We start from the raw sequence: 23,095 nt of genomic DNA, 5'->3' as shown, positions 1-23,095 counted from the left end.
TATTTGTTCAATTGTTTCTATTATCCTCGTCGCCATTGTTAAATATTTAAGACATTAGAAAATTCAGAATAAAGCACAATCATAAAAGTCTATTTTAATACAACACCTAAACAAAACGATCAATTGTAAATTAAGCGTTTTTAACATGTGATTTCATACATTAAGCAATATTAATTACAAACATATGATGTTAGACAGTAATATCCATCACCCTTAGATAAAATTAATAATTTCCACTAAAAGGGGTTTCGATTGTACTTTGGGACATAGGGGCAGGACCATAAATGAGGGAATTCGCTTTATCATGGAGAAGCATCGATAAAACCGGTAAACCAGGGCTTGAGGTTAGAACAAGTTTAGACAACAGTTATAAGGTACTAGGTGAACCCGTGCGAATTCGCACGAATAAATTAGGATATATTGTAGCAACGTAGAAGTTGCGTCGTTGTATTGACGTTGGTCTTGAGCTCGATCGTTGGCTATATACATTCTAAGTTATTTTTGCTGTTCAGTAGGAGTATTTTGCAGGACGGAGCTTATCATGCTGAAAACTTGCGCAAATGGATTAATATCAACCAAATGTTTAGTCAAAATGTGCATGAGTTCAGTGCTGCAAGAGCCATTAGCTTTGTTTAGCATTCTTTCTTGAACAGCGGATTTGTCGTCGTAGATATAAATTTGGGCATATGTGGGATGCTCCCCTTCTGACAGTTGAAAGGTGCCAATAGAGTGATGAACTGTGTCGTGCACCTTATACATGAAAGGTCCTCCACCGTTATGTTCTTCAATTTTAGCTCGAGTGCTGACCATTGCGAGCGCAGAGTTGTACGATCTAATGTTCTCTTTGTAGTTTCTGCTCAAATGATTTGCTCCATTTAGTAGGCTCTGGATATAATAGCTTTCTCGGTTTCGTGTAAGATTCAATTTTCCTTTATATGGCAGCAGGATGAAAATCCTTCACCTCGTCCTCTTTGTTCTTCTTTAAAATGTAGTGCACCACATTTCTGACATTTTAATGCCATCTCGCCAAGTGAATACTGCTGAGTTCTTGTATTTGTCAGTGTAATTTTGTAAGTACACGTTGCCACTAACTGTTCCAGCTCCTCGTCTGGGCTCCTTACGTTTTGCATTGCTTGCCGTATGTTGACTCGCCGGGTCCGACCTGCAATATTTCTTTGTCGTCGGGTCCTTTGCATGTTTAAACTAAAATAAAATGTAAAACTTTTCTCCCGTCGTGTCCCATAAGTAACATTTCTTTGCCGGGTTTCTAATTATTTTTGAAAAACATGCAAAAACCAAACATAACAGCTGGGATTTCTTTTACTAAATGTATTGCCATCTGTTTCAGAATATAACATTCAAATCAATCACAATGTTATCCTTATGGAAGGAACTTTGAGGGCAGCCCACGCCCTTCAAAAGATATATTTCGAAAATCTAAAGCCAGTTTGCACATCTACACACCTAGACGAACATTTTGGTATATAATATGTGGGGTTGAATCTTAAAACAAAAAAGCCTTATTGTTCACAAAGTTTCATGCCGCGTATTAAATATATAGATAGGGAAACTTTTTAAGTTAAGTTCACGATGCAGGTGAGTCGGTGGCTCAGTTGGTAGCGTCACGGACTTCGGGCCCAAGGCAGTGATGTCGTGGGTTCGGATCCTGGTCACTGCCACTAAAATTTATCAGTACAGTTCACCTTCGTACTGTACCCCTTGCTTTGCTGGATATGTTCCACGCACAGATCTTTAGTCTATGTGGACAGGCAAATCCAAGGTTAAAAGAGGTCGCCAACCTCTTTTTTTTTTAAAAAAGGAAAAGGATTATGAACATAATTTTTAAGCCTAACTAATTCCATGATAAACAATCAAAATGATCCATGAAAAAATAACGTATTTCAATGTTTTACTGTGCTTAGTACTATAGAGTTGTCAAGCTAAATCCTACAATTCTTTGAGGTTTTGCATTACAATAAAACTTTCAGACAATAACAGGAAGATTATATCCCCTACATAAACAATAAAAATTACAAACCACCCAATTCAAAACAATTTTAACTTTGTGTAGTGTCCCCTAGAATTAGAATTAATAATGTTTCCAACTAAAACTTAATAGATCCAGTTATGCAAAAGTACCCTAGGTCTAGTGCAAATGTTAATTTCAGTAGGTAATTCAGAATTATCATCAATAATGTATATAACACGTTAACTGCCACCTTGATATTCAGCCTCTTCACTTTATTGCCAAACTTGATTTTATGTAGAATTTCACTAATATTGTTTCTATTTACTTTTATAGGTTAATATTGATGTTTTGAATCATAATTATTATATTTAGGGGTGGGGGTAGTTTTTGACCGATCGGGTCGGCACTAACATTTTTCAGCAAAAAATCAATAAAATAAATAGCTGCCGACCCGTTCGGGAAACACGTGGAATGGGCCTGCTGAAGGCAATTTTACTTTGCAAAGTTGGCAATACCACACTTTCCCACGTAAACTTGCCACAGCCCTATTGTTCGCGCACTTTTGTTGCCACCTGCGTATGTTGGTGTAGTCTACAACCATTCTATTGCTTTGCGCAGATTACTCATTTACTCATTTATTTAAGATGGGGACGCCACTATGTACGTATTTTAACCCAAATATGAGTGAAGGATGAGTGGCGCAATCTTGTAGTCTTGTTAGTGACTAAGGCCGACATGTTCCTTAGACACAGCTGTTAATTAATAGCCCATACAGCTAATGGCAACTAAGGGACCTACAGTTTATAGTGGAATCCGAACCACATTTTTCCTTGTAATTTACGAATTGGTCTAATTATCAAGATAGTACTGCGGATAGTCGTAGTACTCACTAGTGCGGACGTTAATCCACACCAGGGAGCATCGCATCCACAGTGCATCCCTATAAATATCCACAATTCGTGACCTCCTAGTAGCTGGATTACAGGACGACGCCACCCGTCCCAGTCTACAGATGGCAATACCACACATTCCCGCGTAAACTCACCTGCAATATGTGCCCCGATAAGCCTTACTTATGCAAGAACTGTTTTATGAACATTCACAAATAGACTAAAGACACAGGAAAACAAGAAGGTAACTGTAACGACATTGTTTTAGATATTTTGAATCTAAGTAATACATTTTTATTCTTTTACAAATTTATTTTTTCAGCAGTATACTTTCAGAAACGAAAAAATTTATAATAAACAATGTTTAGTTTTTGTTTATCAACTAATGTACTGAGACAATAAATAAGATTTTTCTGTAAATACTTTTTTTATTTCAAACCCAGCAACAACTTTAGAATAAAAATTTTTTACAATTGTATTCACATAAAAAATAATACAAGCTATCTATTAGTATTCTTAGTAATGATTACAATGATACATAAAGTAAAACAAATTGTAAAACATTTCTTATTTTATTATTTTACACGAAATTGCCATTTTTTAATCGTAAGTAATGCTGAAACCCTCTAAAACAACCACGCCGACCCGGGATTTGTTTGGAATATGTTTGGAAACCTGGGTCACTGACTAAAACCAGGATCACAGACAGTACTACAGGTATTTAACCTTTTATTAACAGAGGGATATGACCGGCAATCGATTATTTGAAGCCTTTGGAACATACTAATGAATTAACCAGCCAATAAGTTCACAGCATTGATGCATACTATACGAAATACGAATAGTCACTCTCAGGGACGCTCGCACTTTAAGGTAAAAATAGTTCGTCGCTGTCACCGACTCTGTAGCACTAAAAGGGTTCAGACAATACCGTTTTTCTACTGGTAGTCATATCAGGCCTTAAAACCCTAAACAGTTTTGTAAAATGCAGGGATAGTCAGTTTAAATTCCTATTTGTGGTTAGCCAGCGTTTTTTTATGTTCCAAAATTAAATTGCACCAGGTATGTAATTTTTTAGATAAAATCCTTTCCCTTTCCATACCTATGTACCATACTTTTTATCCATTTTTTATAAATAAGTGCCATAAATACTGCAAATTGGTTTTGTTTGACTTTATTGCCATCTGCAAAATGTTTAAAAATCTTAGGTTAATATTCTTGCAGATGGCAATAATGGCAAACAAAATCAATATGTTACTAAATCTTGTTGCTAATTTAACTTAGTTACTATCTTCTTTGTTAATAACTAAACCCTTATTCTAGGGAGGAAAATATTTTTTGGGAAAGAAAATTCTGTACCATCACTGACAGTGATTCACTTTACATCCTGTCCTGATATAAAAATACAATCCAATTCTGTGCATCCTAATTTCTTTACTTAATTTTGGACTTTTCCCCCATCTACTTATGTGCAAGGGGTAAGACTTATTTCAGATTTTAATGTAAAATAGTTTCATCTCTAATATCCAGTGTTTTTTCTCTTTAGGGAGGCATTGCTGAGTGATCCCAGCAGTAACCATGACAGGAGCACTTCCAGTGGAGATCCTCTTACACCTCCAAAAGGTATATACCATTTTCCACACACTTAATTATCTCTGCCTTGAATAAATGCATCAACACCAATGTTACCGGTACTGCAAATATTACATAGGCCTATTACTGCTAACATTTAGTCTTAGTAACTAAAAATAAAAGTAGTTCATATTTATCAGTTTTAGCTAGAGAATAGTTCCAATACAATAACTTATTTATTGGTTTAATCATGCCTACAATCAAGCTGTCCAGGCATACCTTTTGCTGTAGTCGGGCATCTCGCACTAAAATAAAGGTGAAATCTTAATGAATTACACACCATATTGGACCAAGCCAGTTATACAAACTCTCAATCTGCAATGCTGTCCCTCAGGCCTAAATAAATATTCAAATTTATAATCAAACGTTTTGTTAAGTTACTTTTGAAACATGTCAAATCATTCTTAGGGCTTAAAGTTTGAATTTTGTTATGGCTGTCAACATCTGAATCACTATAATCATCCCCCTTGGTCGCAGAAACCTCTTTGCTGTCATGTGTGGTCACAGCAAAAGCGGTAATTTTTAGATTGTGCGATCTTCTCAGACATGTTGGTCATTGGTATGGGTATAGACTTTTGACAATCAATTCTCGGTACCATTACCAATGTCCACGCACCAATGTCGATGCACCAATGTCCAATGTATCTGTGGTATCGAGAACCGCACATCTCTTATAAAAACTTATTGCAAGTGATTAAACTTGATTCTTCTACTCATTCTGATAAAGGTGCATTGTTGTGTGTGCAGTAAGCTTGGAGTGGGCTTTGCGTAACATGTGCAGAACTCCGTCATCTCCTGGACTGCCTACCAACTCCTTCACTGCACCTCCCCAGAGACAGGTTAGTCACATCTCTTGTTCACTATTATATTAGTTTTGTAATACTTACGCTTATGTATTTTACTAATTATTGTAATTAGTTTTATAAGATCAATAACAGTTGTAATATATTTAAAGCCTTAGTTGGCATTTTTAAAACACTCGATTACTCAATAAGTACCAAAAAAAAGATACAATGTGCTCCATAAACTTGTCAAGTACAAAATCATCACGTAAAAATTCTGATACATTTTAGTGACTCATTTAATATTCATACTTGCTTTAGTGCAGTTAAAAGTTGGATGCAAATGGTATATTGGTTGGGGGAGACGGGAGGGTTCTACTATAAATAACTGTAACTGTTGTAACTGTATTTTTCAATGAAAACACAAATAACTGTTTTTTTCATTTGATTACTTTAAGACAGCAACACACATTGGTAGGAGGGTTGGTATTGGTATCGATAAATACCAATGATCTTGAACTGGGCCCAGTTTTAACTAGTACAGAAAAGCTAATGACTTTTCTCAACATCAAACCGGCAATGTGATAATCCTCTTGTAAATACAGTAGAACTCTAATTATCCAATCTCCTATTAACCGAATCGCCGATTATCCGAATCGCTTATTTCAACAATTCAAAAAACGTAAAGCTATAGTAAATAAGATTCGCAAAATATCAAATATTTGTTATTGAAGACGGCAGACGTCCTTGAGCGCTACTGTTCGTCCCTCCGCGAAGCTACTATATGGCCTACAATGGTTCTTCCTCCCGTGAAACTACTAGTACATATAAGCGAAGGGCGGGGAATTAGTCACTATCTCTACGCACGGTTTTTATTGGCTACAGCTACTGTCTTCTTTCTCCCTTCCTACTCATATCCTTTGATCTGATTGAGACTGTCGTTGTCAGTGTGTTGTTAACCTGTTACAGACCAAGACACTTTTTTTTACCATGGTGTCTAAAAGAAAACACGTTGTGTTATCGTTAGCGGATAAATTAATGATTTTAGAGCAATCCGACAAAGGTGTAACTGGAAAGCAGTTAGCTGAAATGTATGGTGTTGGAAAGGCTACAATTTCGGACATAAAAAAGAACAAGGCTACATTATTAAACTTTGTATCAGTTCTTGAAAACGAAGATGGAAGCTCTTCAAGAAAATCAATGAAGACTGCAACAAACGTATAGATTTAGAAAATGCTGTTTTCAAGAGGTTTTTACAGCAACGATCTTTGGGAAACCCGATTTCCGGCCCTATTCTCTGCGTGAAAGCAAAATTATTTGCTGAAAAACTTGGTAATGCGACTTTTAAAACAAGCAACGGGTGGCTAAGGAATTTCAAGTCCACGCATGGTGTCCGTGAACCTAAGTTGACCTAAGTGGTGAGAAGTTATCGGCGGATCCTACCGCTGCAGAACAGTTCATTGAAACCTTTAAAGTTGTGACTGAATCCTACGATCCAGAGTTCATTTACAACGCCGATGAAACCGGCCTTGTTTGGAAAGCCTTACCTAAGACTACTTAAGCATCCAAAAGGGGGAGTAGTGCACCTGGACATAAAATAAGTAAGGACCGTGTTACAGTCCTTAACTGTGCTAACTCTACGGGAAACCACAGAATTCCCCTTCTTCTAATTGGCAAATCTCAAAGGCCTAGAGCTTTTAAAAATGTAAAAAAACTTCCCGTTCACCCACAAAAACCAACTTAGGGCTTGGATGACTGGATCATTGTTCACCGAATGGTATGACGAAATTTTCATTCCCGAGGTAAAAAAACATCAAAAATCTCTGGGAAAAGAGCACAGTGAGGTGCTTTTGACTGTAGACAATGCTCCAACACATCCTACTGAGGACTTGATGGAACGAGATAATGGCCAGTTCAAAAAAATCTTTTTACTGCCAAATGTTACAAGCCAGCACAATCAGCTTGGATGACTGGATCATAGTTCACCGAATGGTATGACGAAATTTTCATTCCCGAGGTAAAAAAACATCAAAAATCTCTGGGAAAAGAGCACAGTGAGGTGCTTTTGACTGTAGACAATGCTCCAACACATCCTACTGAGGACTTGATGGAACGAGATAATGGCCAGTTCAAAAAAATCTTTTTACTGCCAAATGTTACAAGTAAGCACAATCTTTCAAATTTATCTTCTTGTGATTACTCAGAACACATTCTTCATCCTCTCCCTCGGCTAGAAGTTTCCTTAAAAACTGCCTTCTGTAGTGGCGTTTCATTGTCTCTATAACGGACTGGTCCATTGGTTGCGACACATTGGATCGCAACCAATGGACCAGTCCGTTATAGAGACAATGAAACGCCACTACAGAAGGCAGTTTTTAAGGAAACTTCTAGCCGAGGGAGAGGATGAAGAATGTGTTCTGAGTAATCACAAGAAGATAAATTTGAAAGATTGTGCTTACATGGTAGCGGAAGCATGGAGCCTGGTTAAAACAGAGACTTTAAGACGTGCATGGAATAAATTGAAAGGCTTATCAACCGAACAAGAGAAGGAAAAGGAGAGAGCAGAACAAGATGCCCAACAATAAGAACATGAGATAGATGAAGATGATATGTCACTCGAAGAACTAAGAAACATTCTTATACGAATTCCGGGATGTTCAGAAGTGAGTACTGAAGTGGTTGGAGAGTGGGTCATGAGTGATTCGTCAGATCCTGGGTATCAAATCCTAAGTGATGAAGAGATCATTGAAAGTGTTTCCGAAGACATTGTTGAGGAGGAAGAAGAAGTCAACATGGAAGTTGAAAGTGATATTGGACCATCAGCTTCAGAAGCATTTAATTGTCTTGAAACTGCATTAAGATGGATGGAGCGGCAACCTGAGTGCGATCACCTACAACTACTAACGGTTAAACGGATGCGCGATCTGGCTGCAAAAAAAGTCTGAAAACAGCCAAGCAGCTCACGTTGGTGGAAATGTTCAACAAGTAAGATAGTACTGTACTTTAAATTTAGCAAGTGTGTATTTTTGGACTTTGATGGACCACTGTTATCTTAATAACATGTATAGAACACTCGTACATGCATTGTAAACTGTAAAAATGTTGTGATTTCATTTATTATTAATTAAAAGTTCATTTAGTTCAGAAAATGGGGATTTTTCTTTAAATTCCCAGAATTTCGGTAAAACTCCGATTATCCGAATGGGGTCTGGTCCGGATAATCGGAGTTGTACTGTACTATGACTTGTCTGTGTAGTCCTCAAATCAGAAAGTTACTGGCTCGATACCAAGATGCCATTTGTCATTGGGCTATGAATGAATGATGCTATCTAAAAATAATTTATGAATAAAACACTTTTTTAAAACTCTCCACATAGGCCTATTTATAATTATTTTCTACTTTTTAGTTTTTAATTTGTGTGGATGTTAAATCTATTTTAATCATCTGTATCAGATTAAAACAGAGGCATGTGGGAAATCTAAGGTTTTTTTTAGTTTCTTTTCATACAGGGTGACCATTAAGTCTTAGGACTACTTTATAACTTTTAAACGACAAACGATATCACAACCACATTTGGTATACCGTTACTGGAAATTGTAAGCTACTTTTCTGTGTACATGGTGGTCGGATATCACCTTTGGGGGACGGCCCGTCGGGGGTCAGAAGAAAATCTTTAATGACAGGCTATGTTGAGTTGTACATCATTTTAAAGGTCTACTGTAACTGAAAACAATGCCGCAAACCGCACTTCAAAAGGTTGATCCTGCGCAAAATGGCAGGTGTTCAAAGATTTTCAAAATTAGCCAATTTCTTTAAATTAAAACACTTTTTTAAATCTTTAAACAACTGTAATTTTTTAACGGATGGTCCTTTTGAAGTACGGTTTGCGGCATTCTTCTTTGCTTAAAATTCCCTTTAAAATTATCCCCATAACTTCACATTCAGTGATCCAAATAACTCTTCAGGGCGACGGCCCACAAGGAGTCGGAAGTAAATCTTGAATGGAAGCATAGGTTGATATGCACATCAAATTAAAGGTATTTATTAGTAGAATACAATGCCGCAAACCGTACTTCAAAAGGACCATCCGTTAAAAAATGACAGTCGTTTAAAGATTTAAAAAAGTGTTTTAATTTAAAGAAATTAGCTAATTTTGAACATCTTTGAACATGTGCCATTTTGCGCAGGATCAACCTTTTGAAGTGCGGTTTGCGGCATTGTTTTCAGTTGAAGTAGACCTTTAAAATTATGTACAACTCAACATAGGCTGTCATTAAAGATTTTCTTCTGACCCCCGACGGGCCGTCCCCCAAAGGTGATATCCGACCACCATGTACACAGAAAAGTAGCTTACAATTTCCAGTAACGGTATACCAAATGTGGGTTGTGATATCGATTGTCGTTTAAAAGTTATAAAGTCGTCCTAAGACTTAACGGTCACCCTGTATAATTATGTATTAGATTGAATGTATGTCCTACCTACTGACTATAAATATATCAATCTATTAAATTTATTGTTTACTTTATAGAATCTTACTAATCTTACTAATATTATAAATGTGAAAGTTTTTGTGTTTGTTTGTGTGTTTGAAGTTCAATCACGCATAAACCACTGGACGGATTGGGCTGAAATTTGGCATGATGATAGCTTACATTCCCGATTAACATATAGGCATATTCTTATCTCAAAAATCCTTTCGGGCTCCGCCCTAGTGGCTCTGTAATTCCCCATGTTAACCTTATGAGTATTCATATTTAAAGGGAATTAAAGAATTTAGTCAGCTGTTTCAACTAAAAAAGTTGGTTCTATGATATGGAAAAGCATGAAAAAGTTATAAGATTTACCAACAGGGTGCAGCACTATATTTTTTGCATTTATGAAAACAGCTAATTTGAACTAAGCAGCAACAAAAAACTGTGATTCGCAATGAGAACTGACAAAGTAGGATTGTTTACAGTTATGTTTATGTTTTTCATTTCATGAATAATTTGTGATATTTTGCGAATTGTTGATAATTTATTTTTCTCTATTGTTTTGGTGAAGTGGTAGAACATTATGGCTATGGTAGATGTGTAATACTATAGAATACTGTAAATTTAAAAAAGCAAATTTTATCAAACTGTGTCCTCCCTTATTGCAAATGCAAAGCTTTTATACTTATACTAGGGGGCGTTTTATGAGTTTTAATGTTTCAATAATTTGCAAATGGGTTCTTTCAATGATTTATTTTTTAAAGATTTAGATTTTGTTGGACGCTTTTCTTTGAATTGCAGCTTAAATATTGACAGAAATTAAATGATACAGCTGATCAAAATTTAAACAATTATGATCTTCATAAGGATAACATGGGAACCTTCAAAGCCACTGGGGTAGAGCCTAAGGGACTTTTTCAAATCCAGTTCAAGGCCAGTTTGCAAATCTACGCGACACGCTCTTTCCAATGATACGTCAATGGATAAAATCGGTTAAGAAATGACGGAGGAGTTCAACCGACAAACTTCGTGTTCGCGTATTAATTATATAGATTCCAACCCCGTACGAAGGACGGGTACTCTGCTAGTACTAAATAAATAACAATTGACATTATTAACAAACACCTTTATATCTGCAATCAGATTGTTTATCTTTATTTTGAAATATTTGTTTATATAAAGAATCTCTTGGGAGCATAACCTGTACCTCTTAATCTCTGATCTTTGAACTGTCAAATTTAAGTATTTTACAGCTGACTTAAATTAATTGATATATTTACATTCTTTCAAAATGTAAACATGGAAAATTTGGAAGCCCATGGGGCGTAGCCCAAGGGAAATGTGAAAATTAAATGATATAATATTGCATTGTCATTGTCTGTGAGTTATGTTTCAAATTCCAAGTCTAGCTCATCGGGAACTTCATTTAAAATTAATATCAAAATTTGTAGGAAAGGGAGCTAATAAAAACCAGCCCATGGGGCGTAGCCCAAGGGAAATATGAAAATTAAATGATAATATTGCATTGTCATCCATTTGTGAGCTATGTTTCAAGTTCCAAGTCTCTAGCTCATCGGGAAGTATCAAAATTTGCAAGAAAGCGAGTTAATAAAAATAAGCCCATGGGGCCTAGCCCAAGGGAAATATGAAAATTAATTATTAAATGATATAATATTGCATTGTCTTTCATTTGTGAGCTACGTTTCAAGTTTCAAGTCTCTAGCTCATCGGAAGCTAGTATAAAATTGATTGCAAAATTTGTACCGGACAAGAAAGTGAGCTAATAAAAAAGTTTTAAAAAGGTTGATGTTGGATAGTAACAAAACCAGGGTTTGGACCATCCCCTTTCAAAACTTAAAAAAATGCCATAGGCGTAGAAAACACATAAGAACATGGGGTCTCCAGAGAAAAAACATGCCTCTCCAGCACATGGGCCCAGACCTCAGCACCGTACAAGAGCACTGATTGGACAGCAGACATCAGTAGGTGGCGCTTGCAGTAGCGGGGACCGCCGACGTTTGGCATAAGCCTTTTAAAGGAGAGCAACTCTCTTAGCGGCTTTGTCAATGGTTTGCTTAATCTGCTCCCCGAAAGACATCTTGCTGTCAATCATAACACCGATGTATTTGGCATACGGCTTGGTCTCCAGTTGGGCACACCAAGTTTTAGCTCTGCTTCTTCAACGTTTCTGCCTGCAACCAGAGCAGCGACGTCAACAAGGAAAGTCTCGTCTGGCATTTTGAGTCTTAGAAGACTGCCGTAAGACACATTCCAGAAATCATATCCAAGGATCGATCCCTGTGCAGCCCCAGAAGTGACAGAGACCTGACGCTGACCTTCGGTGGTGTCAAAAAGCAAGACATGGTCCGAAAGGTAGGACTCAATCATTTGCAGGATGTAAGGAGAAATGTGGAAATACATTCTATACTAATAGAGATGCTTGTTAGGTCATTGATAATTTATTTCCTTTTTACTATTTAGGATTAAATATTTGAATATGTTTCAGCGACTTTGGAATCTGTTGGAGCAGTATTCTTCTCCAGACCTTCCTCGCCTTCCAAGGCCCAGGTAAATTCATTATGTACTAGGCAAGTTCCCTGCCGTCAAACCACTATGGTCAAACTACTAAATTTTGACACAGGAATATGAAAAATTCAATTAATTACTGGTAACTTACAATTTTAGACACTTAAAAATATTTTGATTAAACATATTATTAAGTCCTTAAATTATAGTAAATAAAACATAAGAGGATGTATAACTGATTTAATTCAACGATTATCATCACTGAATAAAAAATATAAACTTAAACAAACATAAACATTCTCTTTTGATTTTAGTATATACATATGTTGGGCATTTGTGTGTGATCTTGGTGTTTCTTCATAAGATCCATCCTGGTCCTTATTCTTCTCCCAAACATAAGTTCATATGCCGAGGACTCTGTAGCGTTTGTGGCATTTCTTAGTGACATTAAAAGGTGATTTATTTTGTATGGCAAATCTCCTCCATCATTTTCCATTGCTTTTTACTGTTTCTTTACAGTCTGAACAAATCTCTCTACTTGTCCGTTGGTTGCAGAATTAATGGGGCAGAGAATTTATGTGTGACACAACATGCTTGTAGAAATTGGTTGAAAATGGATGATGTGTAGTTAGGGCCGTTGTCAGAGACTGACGTAAACAGGTAACCAAAGGTATAGAAGAGTTTCCTAAGCTGTCAAATACACCAATTAGATGATGTTGTTTTGGTTGGTATTACCTCAACCCACTTTGAATAGACGTCAACAATAACAAAAAAATTGTACTGACCATAAATTGGACCCGCAAAGTCGATGTGCATTCGTTGCCAAGGTCCTGGTGGAACTAGGGATGGACATCTACTTTTTCAGGATGATTCTGCTTAAAACAGCATGGACGACAAGATTTTGCTAGATCTTCTATGTTACAGTCAATGTGTTTCCAGTAAAAAAAACTTCTTGCAAGATTTTTCATTTTTACAACTCCTAAGTGTCCTAAATGAAGTTCATTGAGTACTTTTTTTTGCAGTGTTTCAGGAATCACTACTCTGGAAGCACGTAAAATGCATCCATCATGAAGTGAATAGGAATACTCATTATTCTTTAAACCAATGAGTTTCAAATCAGTGCCATTTTAAAGTGCTTTTAAAATAGGTTGTAAGTCGTCCTTATCTTTTGCTGTTTCTTGTGCAATGTTCTCATTTGTTACAGGCATTGTTTCAATTTGGTTTATGAAAAAGGCTTCATGTTGATTGGTTTGATTTGTCGGTGGATGTTCATTTGGAAAGCAAGACATGTAGTCGGCATTACTATGTAATTTTGTATTCCTATATTCAATAGTATAATCAAAGCCAGAGAGGAAGTGTGCATGATTAAAAAGCCGTGTGGGAGTCATAGTGGGCAAGGTTCTGTGTGGCTCGAAAATTGAAACAAGTGGCTTATGATCTGTTGTGAGGATAAACTTTCTGCCATTAGAATACTGATAGAACTTCTTCAATCTCCAGTAAATTGCCAGTGCCTCTTGATCTATCTGACTGTACTTTTTCTCACTTGCGGTGAGAAATCGAGAAGCAAATGAAATGGGCTGTTCAGCTCCATCTTTGTATCGGTGAGAAAGAACTACTCCTAATCCGACTGGGGAAGCGTCCGTGGATAGCACTAAAGTTTGATCTGGATCAAAATGAGCAAGGACCCGGTCACTAGCTATCTCATCTCAGCCTTAACCTTTTCAACACATTCATCACATTCTTTGGTCCAAACGAACTTTGTGTGTGCCCTTAATAGATTGTGTAGTGGATTCAAGATTGTGTTCAAGTTGGGGATCGATTTCTGGTAGTAATTAGCCAAACCCAGGATTATTCGTAGCTCTGACACATTTGACGGTTTTTGTGATTTTAAGATTGCTTCCACCTTGTCCTTGTTCTTGTGTAGACCATTTTGTTCTATAGTATGTCCAAGGTAGTTGATTTGAGTTTGAAAAAAACTTGCATTTGTCTTTATTTAGTTTGAGGTTGTGACTCCTGTTGACTATCAAAACACTCTACCCTTGTTAAGGCTTCAAATTCAGTTGAACCTTGGATAATAATGTCGTCAAAAAACTCTGAACGCCATCAATACCGGAAGTATTCTGTCCATAAACCTTTGCCATAGCGGAGCAGTTTTAATTCCGAACATGAGTTTATTTACCTTATACTGTCCTTTATGTGTACTGATTGTTTGAAGTAGCGCACTTTCTTGGTCCATTGTCATGTGTAAATAAGCATTATTGATGTCTAGACTACAAAAGTACTTACCCCTACTCATTTTTACAAAAATGTCTTCAATACGTGGAATTGGGTATTTTATGGGTATCTTATCTTAATTTGCTGTGTGTCTACAGACCAACTGTTTATACCAAAACTGCTTTTGGTGTGTTTTAGCGAATTTCCCTATAGGGAATAAGCTATTACTGCAGGTCTCATGGTAAGACTTAGTCCCGGGACCGATTTACTTTTTCATTTTGATGTCCCTAGAAGCCATAAACACCATCAGTTCAAATTCATATATATATATATATATATATATATATACTTTTGTGCCCACCCGGTTTGGCAGTCAGTGCGCTGGTAATTTACTCGGTGTGGCAGTCACCCGCCCGAAAGCCAGTCAGCTCTCCCATAAGCCAGTCAGGTATGGCTTCCCGTGCACTTTATACGTATGAAAACAGCAAACCGGTGCTGCTGCCTGTGTCGATAAGCGTAACTGCAATACCAATGCGGAGACTGTCTCATCGTGTGTTCTATCGTGGAGTAGTGTAGCCAGTACGGCACCCTACCCTACTTTGTAGCGGTAAAACCCAGCGGTCTGTAACCTTCGTTTACTCCTTGTTACTATTTGTGTTGGGATAGTGATTAACTACGTGTTAATGTTTAAACATGTTCATACTCCAAATAAATATGATGCACCTCTAATAAGGATCGTCGAATATTAATTAATTATAATTGGTTGAATCTTGATCCTACCCGTTCATCATCTCATATTTTAAGTTATTTTGATTTTTTTTACCTTCAGTTGAAATTTTAGTCAACTTCTCCTTTATACAATATTTTTTATCCTAGTATTTACAGTGTTTCCACGGACCGGGAACTATACGGATTTTCTTTATCTCGAGAAATATACGTGAATCTTGTCCGAGATACTGGAACTGTTTTTTACGCAATTGCGTAACGCGAAGGAGGAACTATTACATATGACAACGATATTATTCTATCTGATAAGAATAACCATGAAACTACACTCGAAAGATAAAATATTTTTAAAATAATTTCAATTTTACAAACAAACTATTACAGGAATTATATTTTGGGACGGATGAATGATAAGGAAGCAACAAAAAGTGGTCACGAGTGCAAATACGGGGGGGGAGGGGGGTACAATATAACAAACGCCAGAAACGATTATTTGTTTACTTTTCAGATTCCTTATCAAATCTCTCTCTCTCTCTCTCTCTCTCTCCCTCCCTCTCTCTCTCTCTCTCTCTCGCTCTCTAACAATGTACAGATTGTGGACTTTACGATTTAAGTTTTCCTGCAATTATTTCAGTTCAATCCCATACCTATCCTTATGGTTTCCTATCTATTATTTTTCAAAATCTATATATATAATACGTGAAGCCGTTTTTTGTTAACGCAACTCCTCCCTTATTTGCGGACCAATTTCAACGTTTAAGGTGTCAAAAGATTCGTCTCAATATGTAGTTTTGCAATAAGGTTTTAGAATTTTAAAATGCCAACTCTCAAGGGCGTGAGACCCTCTCAAAGGTCGGGTTTTCCCCATAAGAAATACATAGAACAAATAAAAAAAAAAAACAGCTGTTTATAAAAAGAAACTCATTAGCTTTTTGGGAGTAAATATTAATGTTTTCAATTCAGTAGGTTAAGACCAAGTTAAACAGTTAATCAGTTTTGTTGGAAGAACGGAAAATGCCTCAAGTTCAAATAAGAAATATTGAAAACGGGAGGATGAGACAATTAATAATAAGATATCTTATGCGTATAAGGAGAGTAGAAAAAGAGAGGTAGTAAATTCACCAACCCAATCCAGACATTTCAAGTCAAAAATAAGAAGTTGCTATTGAAAGCTTTAGTGGCAATATTAGACCAAACATAAGTGAAGGAATTAGTGTTTATGTATTCAACGATCGAGTAGGGACAATCAAGTTTATTTTTACGATTCTAAGGCAAATAATATACGTTGTTCAAAAAGAGAAAGCTGCAATTGCTATCCAAATCTTATAGCTACAAGAGTTAACTAATTAACCTATTTCGACAAACGAATCCATACTTTCAAAACTTTGGGACAGGTATTAAGAGAACCCCAGAAACTCCACTGAACAACGTAAGAACGTTCTGATGCGAGGCATTTATACTGAGACTGAGAGACACGTTAAGTTAACCAACTTTCAATGGTGTTGCTGCTTTCAAAGCAGATTATGGCTGTCCAGTTGGTAATCCGGAGACTTTTCGGGATTCTATACGAAAAAAAATCGTTGGTTTAGGAGGATGTCTCAAATAAAAGAAATGAAATTACCAAACTAAAAAAAAACCCAACTAAATTACTTAACACGGGTTATCAGTAAGGCAACAGTTTCCTTCAATTTTTAATGCTGGAAAACTTTGTTGTAACATGTTAACTCGAATTGAAGCAGAACGTTTAGCTTCCATTAAAAGTTATCAGTTAAAACTGAGAGCAGAAATAATGTAGGTGAACCTTGACGACGCAAATAGAGTTATTCAAAATAATTTTCTAACAAGTTTTCAAACAATAACTCTAAGATGTAACTAAAAATACTCGAATTTAAGCATAACGCTCTCCTCGGCGTTATGTTTCATACTATGCGGCTCATTGAGCCGCACGGGTTCTCTAGTAGATATTAAAGCAGGTTAAACTATTTTTTATTTTATTTTCTTGAAACCAAACACTCTTTACCATCCCGTATTCTGCAGAGTCAAATGTTTAACACTGTGTTTATAAAAATTGAATGGCCACACAATTTTGTGTTTTATTTTTTTTTACTAATAGTAACTGGGATATTTATATATGCCAATAAGTGCTGCAAGCTGTAATAAATGCTGCTGATTAATATCAAAATAAGTTATAATTTATTTTGTATAATACATCGGTCATTGAATACAAACCATAATGGGTTTTCTATTTGTAACTTTAACTTGCAAATACAGTAGAACCTCGCTTAACTGGAGTCGCATCATCATGATGCCTATATATTATATAACCTCACAAATCCCAAGAAAATGTTTTATTAACTGTGTTTTTCAGTCTAATATTTCGATATGAACGATATATTTAACTATTTACGGTAATTGTTATGTGCAGTAGGTTCCCAATTATTGAAATATTACAGATCATTTAACAAAAATAAGATGGAAGCAAAACGGAGAAATATCGATCAGTATCGTCAAGGTCAACCTATACGCTCGCACCTACACACTGACAATCTTGCACTGACACTGACATACTGACAATCGTCTGCTTCTGTCTGCTGTCACAACACTACAATATTTTGTGGTTGGGTCGTTGGGTGATTAGTAACCATGACAACTTGTGAATGTAGAGAAACCAAAGAAAGAATAGAACAAAGAGAAATAATAAGAGGTGTCATTTTTATCTTTATCTTATTTTTATCATTGTTATTATTACCAGAAAGACTTGGGTGTTTTATGAGTTATTTAATATTTTTATCCCCATACTTCTGTTCTGAAACATCATGTAGTAGTAGCCTAGGATGACTACGGTATCAGTAGTCTTCTAGTCTAAATTTTCATTTTGTGTTGTTCTTTACGTGATTTATTGCTGTACAGTAAGCAAGTTTTGTTTTGTTTGAGTAAGCATACGGTGTAGTTTTTATTAGTAAACCAAGGTTAATGACTTCACATATCACGGTTGCGCAATACCTATTGTATTTTGACTATGTAAAATGCAAATTTATAATCACGTTAACGTCCATTTATATAGTGTCCCGGAACGGCATTGTTCCTGAGTAAGAAACATATAAATATCATATTTAAATTATCCAGAAGTCCTTAGTTACTCACACGGGGAAAAAAGTTTTAGGCCTAAATCATTTGAAACCTGTACATTACATATTTTTGGTCGAGTTTTCGACCACTGGACGACCACTAGTTAAAGTTAATTTTATTACAACAATCTTTATAGTAAGCAATATAAGCTTGAATCGGACTTATCTGCCTTCAGCTAATCCATCATATGATAGTACGTTAGAGAGTATGCCCATGCTGAAGTTTTACTTATACTTGAAGAATGACTTAATTTAGTACCAAGAAATAAATCACACCCCTTACATACACTGTGCTGTTTTAATGCTGTGTAGTTGATTGCTACTGTATTAACCTGTGATCGCATATTAATTCATTCATTAAGAACGTATTTAAAAAAATACTACTTTTATTTTTTTTTAATTTCTATGATTTATTTACAATAACAGAAATGTGTAAGATTAAAATAAAGTAATGTGTTGCATTGTCCATTTAAAGTTACATCATAGTAAATTGAAATTCCACTGAAACTTAAACAATAAAAGCCGAAATTAGTTATAAAGAAAACACGAGTTTCCTTTATATTGTTTTTACAATCGAAATATACATACTGAGCCACGGCTCGGTCCCCCGGTACTTTTCATTTTAAATATTCAAATAAAGTCGATTATTTTTAATGTTTTATGAAACGTGACATAGCAAATTTCCACGGAACTTTTTTTGTCGGCTACTACTTTATTTTATTTTTTGGTCAGGTTAGTTTAAAAACAGTGGATTCTGTATACAAAAAGTGAAATGTTCTAAATCATATTTTTTTTATTTTTGGCTTATGTACGTAATTTAAATTGTACGAGAGGGGCTTCCCACCGTGCCGGATTGCGCCGTGCGGGCATATTTTGATCCAGTGGCGGGTGTTTGGTGTTTTGAATAAGAATACTGAATTGCTCGTTTTAAGATCGTATCATTACAAATCCTATCATTTTAAGATTTGCTTACACTTACGAGAAATGCATTTTCCATTTTTACATTTCTCAGGTACAAATTTTATGAAATAACGTACATTATTGCGTTGTTTGACAAGTAGCTGGGGACCGAGCTTTGTTCGGGAAACTTTACACTTTGAGAGTATTCCTTGGTCAATGTAATGCTATCCCAAAAATAATAATTTGCGGTATTTTTTTTCTTGACATTTAACTTCTATTCAAATAATAATATCATAGTTTACTGAAATGATGAGATAGAAGAGTTTTTAAAAATTTGTTTGGTTCCCCTAAATGGCCGAAACTATAGAAATTACCCAGTATTTTTAACGCTGAATTCAAAGAAGGCTATTAGTAGTATGAAAATCTTCCCACCTTCCTTCCTTTGAAGTATTAGTCACTGCAAGAACTTGGACTCGCTCCAAAACCAGAACCGAAACGTTTAATTTACCCTCAATTTTTAAAATGTAATAAGTTACAATTTTACGGAAACTCAGGACACTTTCTGACTGAAAATAATTACGGTTGATCCTTGTTGGTGAGTACCAAAAAGGAACCTTAGGTATAAACATGGTTGTATATCCAAGTTTGGTTGTCCTTGATATTGCACTATTTCATTGACACTGACAAATTAGGGCTAGGCTGCACTATAAGTTAATTGGGAGTTTATTTGATATCTAGTCCTAAGCTTATAGCCATCTTAAGGCAAACATAACCAAAACCTAACCACAGACATATAAATATAAGTGATATAAATATAAACACTCATCCTCTGTAGGCCTAAAGCTACCTATCTATATTTTTTTGGGTTAGGATTAGTACTTTTTTGAGAGAGTGTCATTATGTACTGAGCACACTTAGATGATATAGGGTATCAGTGATTTATGAAATTATTTATTTATAAAAAGCAACCTAACGGAGTTACCTTAATGATGCACCCAGTATTTAATACAAAAATTAAAGCTTATGCCTATGTATATTAGTTTTAAAACAGAGTAGAATAAGGCACCTATAATCTAGATTAGGCATTGAGTAGTGTTTATAAACTAAACATGGATGAACCACTAAGTCAAGCTACTAATCCAGTTGTTCAGGCTAGGCTAAACTGAACTCTGAAAGCATCCATCTCAAAACGGCCACTACTTAAGAACAGATCCTAGAATTTGATTTATTTTAAACTTTATTTTTCTGAAATAGAACTGTCCAGTGCAATCATCCCACACTGCAAATAGCAACACTCAAACTTAGTTAGGTAAGCTAGTGGTAGGTTACAACTAATTATTATCCCTGTGACCGATTCAGTGTAACATCTGACATCAGTCAGAATCAGACGACATTATTGACAACGACACTCGTCGTGTCGTTCCTTTAATTTACGGTATAATATAGTATAAAACATCTACCATATCCATAACAATGTTTTACCACTGCACCTAAACAGCAGAAAAAAGCAAATCACCAAATTCAAATCACCAAGATTCGCACAATATGACAAATTATTTATAAATTAAAAACAGTATATCTTCTGTGCCAGTAGTTAATGCGTGATTGAACTTCAAACAAACAAACAAACACACAAACTTTCACATTTATAATATTAGTAAGATAAGATGTATTAATTAAAGATTAATTACTAGCTGTGTGCCCGTTCTACGCACGGGGATCCTCTAGTGGTCAGTTGAAACCTTCCTAAATAAAGAAAAACTATTGGTTTGCATATTTTCAGATATGCTAGCCAAACTATATTACTATATATACTATGTTTTATACTATATTATACCGTAAATTAAAGGAACGACACGACGAGTGTATTATATACAAACAAATACAGTATCTGACAGTTTCAAGTAAAAAAAAAATGCGTAATAGATCTATGAGGGGTACACTTCCATATCTGTTGGCACAAACAACTAAATTAGTAATATTGATTATTCGATTGTTTAATTCCATATATCGTTTGGTTAGTTAGGTTAGGTTAACCTTACCTAACTAACCAAACGATATATAGTTAAAATACTATACCTCAACCTCGCCATTAAACATTCAGGTTGGAAATTTCACTATCAAAGGTGCTCTTGGCCTGTCCGTACGGAACACTGAGTTATATGCGCTACCAACTTATGAATAATTGTTTAAGCCTACGAACCCAAGAGATGGATAATTGGTCTGTTGGACGTATGGTCCAGCGAGCAGCACATAGCGTTGAGAAGACACATTAGAAATACGATTTGAGCATAATCCGTAAACCTCTGTTACAATCACCCACTGCAGTTGTCTCTAAACACTTTACACAACCACCATTGAAGTGCCGTCAACGAGTTGAAACCTTATATGTAAGCTATTGGTAACGCTTATGTAAAAAATGTAAGTTTCCCAGGCATATAGAACACTGAGTCAAAGTCTTTTCCCCGGTTATAAACCCAAAACTCGATAGAAATTCTATACACAAAGAAGCTCTATTTTCATTTACGGTTACCCTACACATTATTGCACTTGCGATTAATTAAATCCGTTATGTAAGGAAAAACGGTTTTAATCCAACTTGGTTTGGATTTGCTTTTGAAACTTGATCTGAAATGATTGCGGTATTTGTAAACAATATTCAATTTAAACATATCAGTGACAGCTAGAGAAAAATAATCTTGATCCGAACAGCTGTTCGCTATTTCATATGATGATTATGTGATAAACATTGTGAGAAAACTTGACAAAAATCGCACAAAATTGGGTTTTAAACGTCCGTAAGTTTTTTTTACAAAGTAGCGAGGCCATATTTTAATAGCTAAAGACACTTTCGCCAATCCAGTGAATACATTAAAATGATTCGAGGATCTTGATAGGTACTCTCGTTTTCAGGAGAAGGCCGCGTAAAATGGCCTTTGGACCGTGACAGAGGGAAGATAGACAACAACGGAATTGAGATAATAATTGATGATTCAGATAATAACGGAATTGAGATGAAACTTTTTTCGGATTCTTGAATGTTTAAAACGTAAAAATAATCTAAAAGTTGATGATTCTGAGCAATGTACAGACAAAACTCTAATTTTATTTATATAGATTAGTACCTGTGGTGATTTTTATTAGAAATTTATTGAAGTAAATAAACAGCAAAGTTAAAAACCATCTGACCAGTGTTTTTATTTAAAAAGTACGTAGGCCTATTTGATTGGCTTTGTTTTCTGAACTAAAATATATATTTCCTGGTCTATTTTTAGTTCCTGTTTTCGAAACATAATTTGGCAAAACAATTATTTATTCATTAAACAACTTGATCGAAAAATAATTTCTAAACATTGGAGGACAATTAAAAAACTTTTGAATTCTAATAAACCTAGCTGCCGTACCTGTGTTTTACATCGGAGAGGATTTTGAAGAGAAAAAGTTTGATACACGTCACATATTTCAAATCCCACTCCAAACACGTCATGTTAATACGTTTACTTCCTTAAATTAAGAATGTCACAATCTCCAATTAACAGGCCCGTAGCAAAAGTTAAAAGTTTCACAAATCGAATCGTTTCTACCTTTTGGACCGCAAAATCAAAGAACTTTATTGACAGCATTTAAAGCTGACTTCGTTAAACATTCTGTTATCTACATTCTTCAAAAATGTAAACATTGTGAAACTTTGGAATCCCATGGGGCGTAACTCAAAGAAAACACGTTAAATGTAATCGGTATATTTGTTAACCAGGTACAGGGCTACCTCTTGAATTGATATAGATAATAAATCGAAAAATAAAGAAATATAAGTTGATTGATTATTGGCTCTTACAAAAGGGTAAACAATCAAG

General features: G+C 35.5%; 1 protein-coding gene across 1 annotated transcript in view; it reads left to right on the top strand.

Moving 5' to 3' along the window:
• LOC128982330 (uncharacterized) overlaps positions 1–23,095 on the top strand; it is a 44,017-nt gene that overhangs the window by 5,581 nt on the left and 15,341 nt on the right. The window contains exons 4-6 of the mRNA XM_054401307.1: positions 4,406–4,482; positions 5,239–5,330; positions 12,254–12,315. Of these exons, the coding sequence (XP_054257282.1) occupies positions 4,406–4,482; positions 5,239–5,330; positions 12,254–12,315 (231 nt within the window). The remainder of the gene's footprint in view (positions 1–4,405; positions 4,483–5,238; positions 5,331–12,253; positions 12,316–23,095) is intronic.

This window comes from Macrosteles quadrilineatus, unplaced genomic scaffold, assembly GCF_028750875.1.
Source record: "Macrosteles quadrilineatus isolate MER2022 unplaced genomic scaffold, UCM_ALF_1.0 Scaffold_1__1_contigs__length_201487025, whole genome shotgun sequence".
In the NCBI taxonomy this organism is placed as follows: Eukaryota; Metazoa; Arthropoda; class Insecta; order Hemiptera; family Cicadellidae; genus Macrosteles; species Macrosteles quadrilineatus.
Note: the sequence above shows the minus strand (reverse complement) of the source record. Positions and strands in the feature narration are given on the sequence as shown.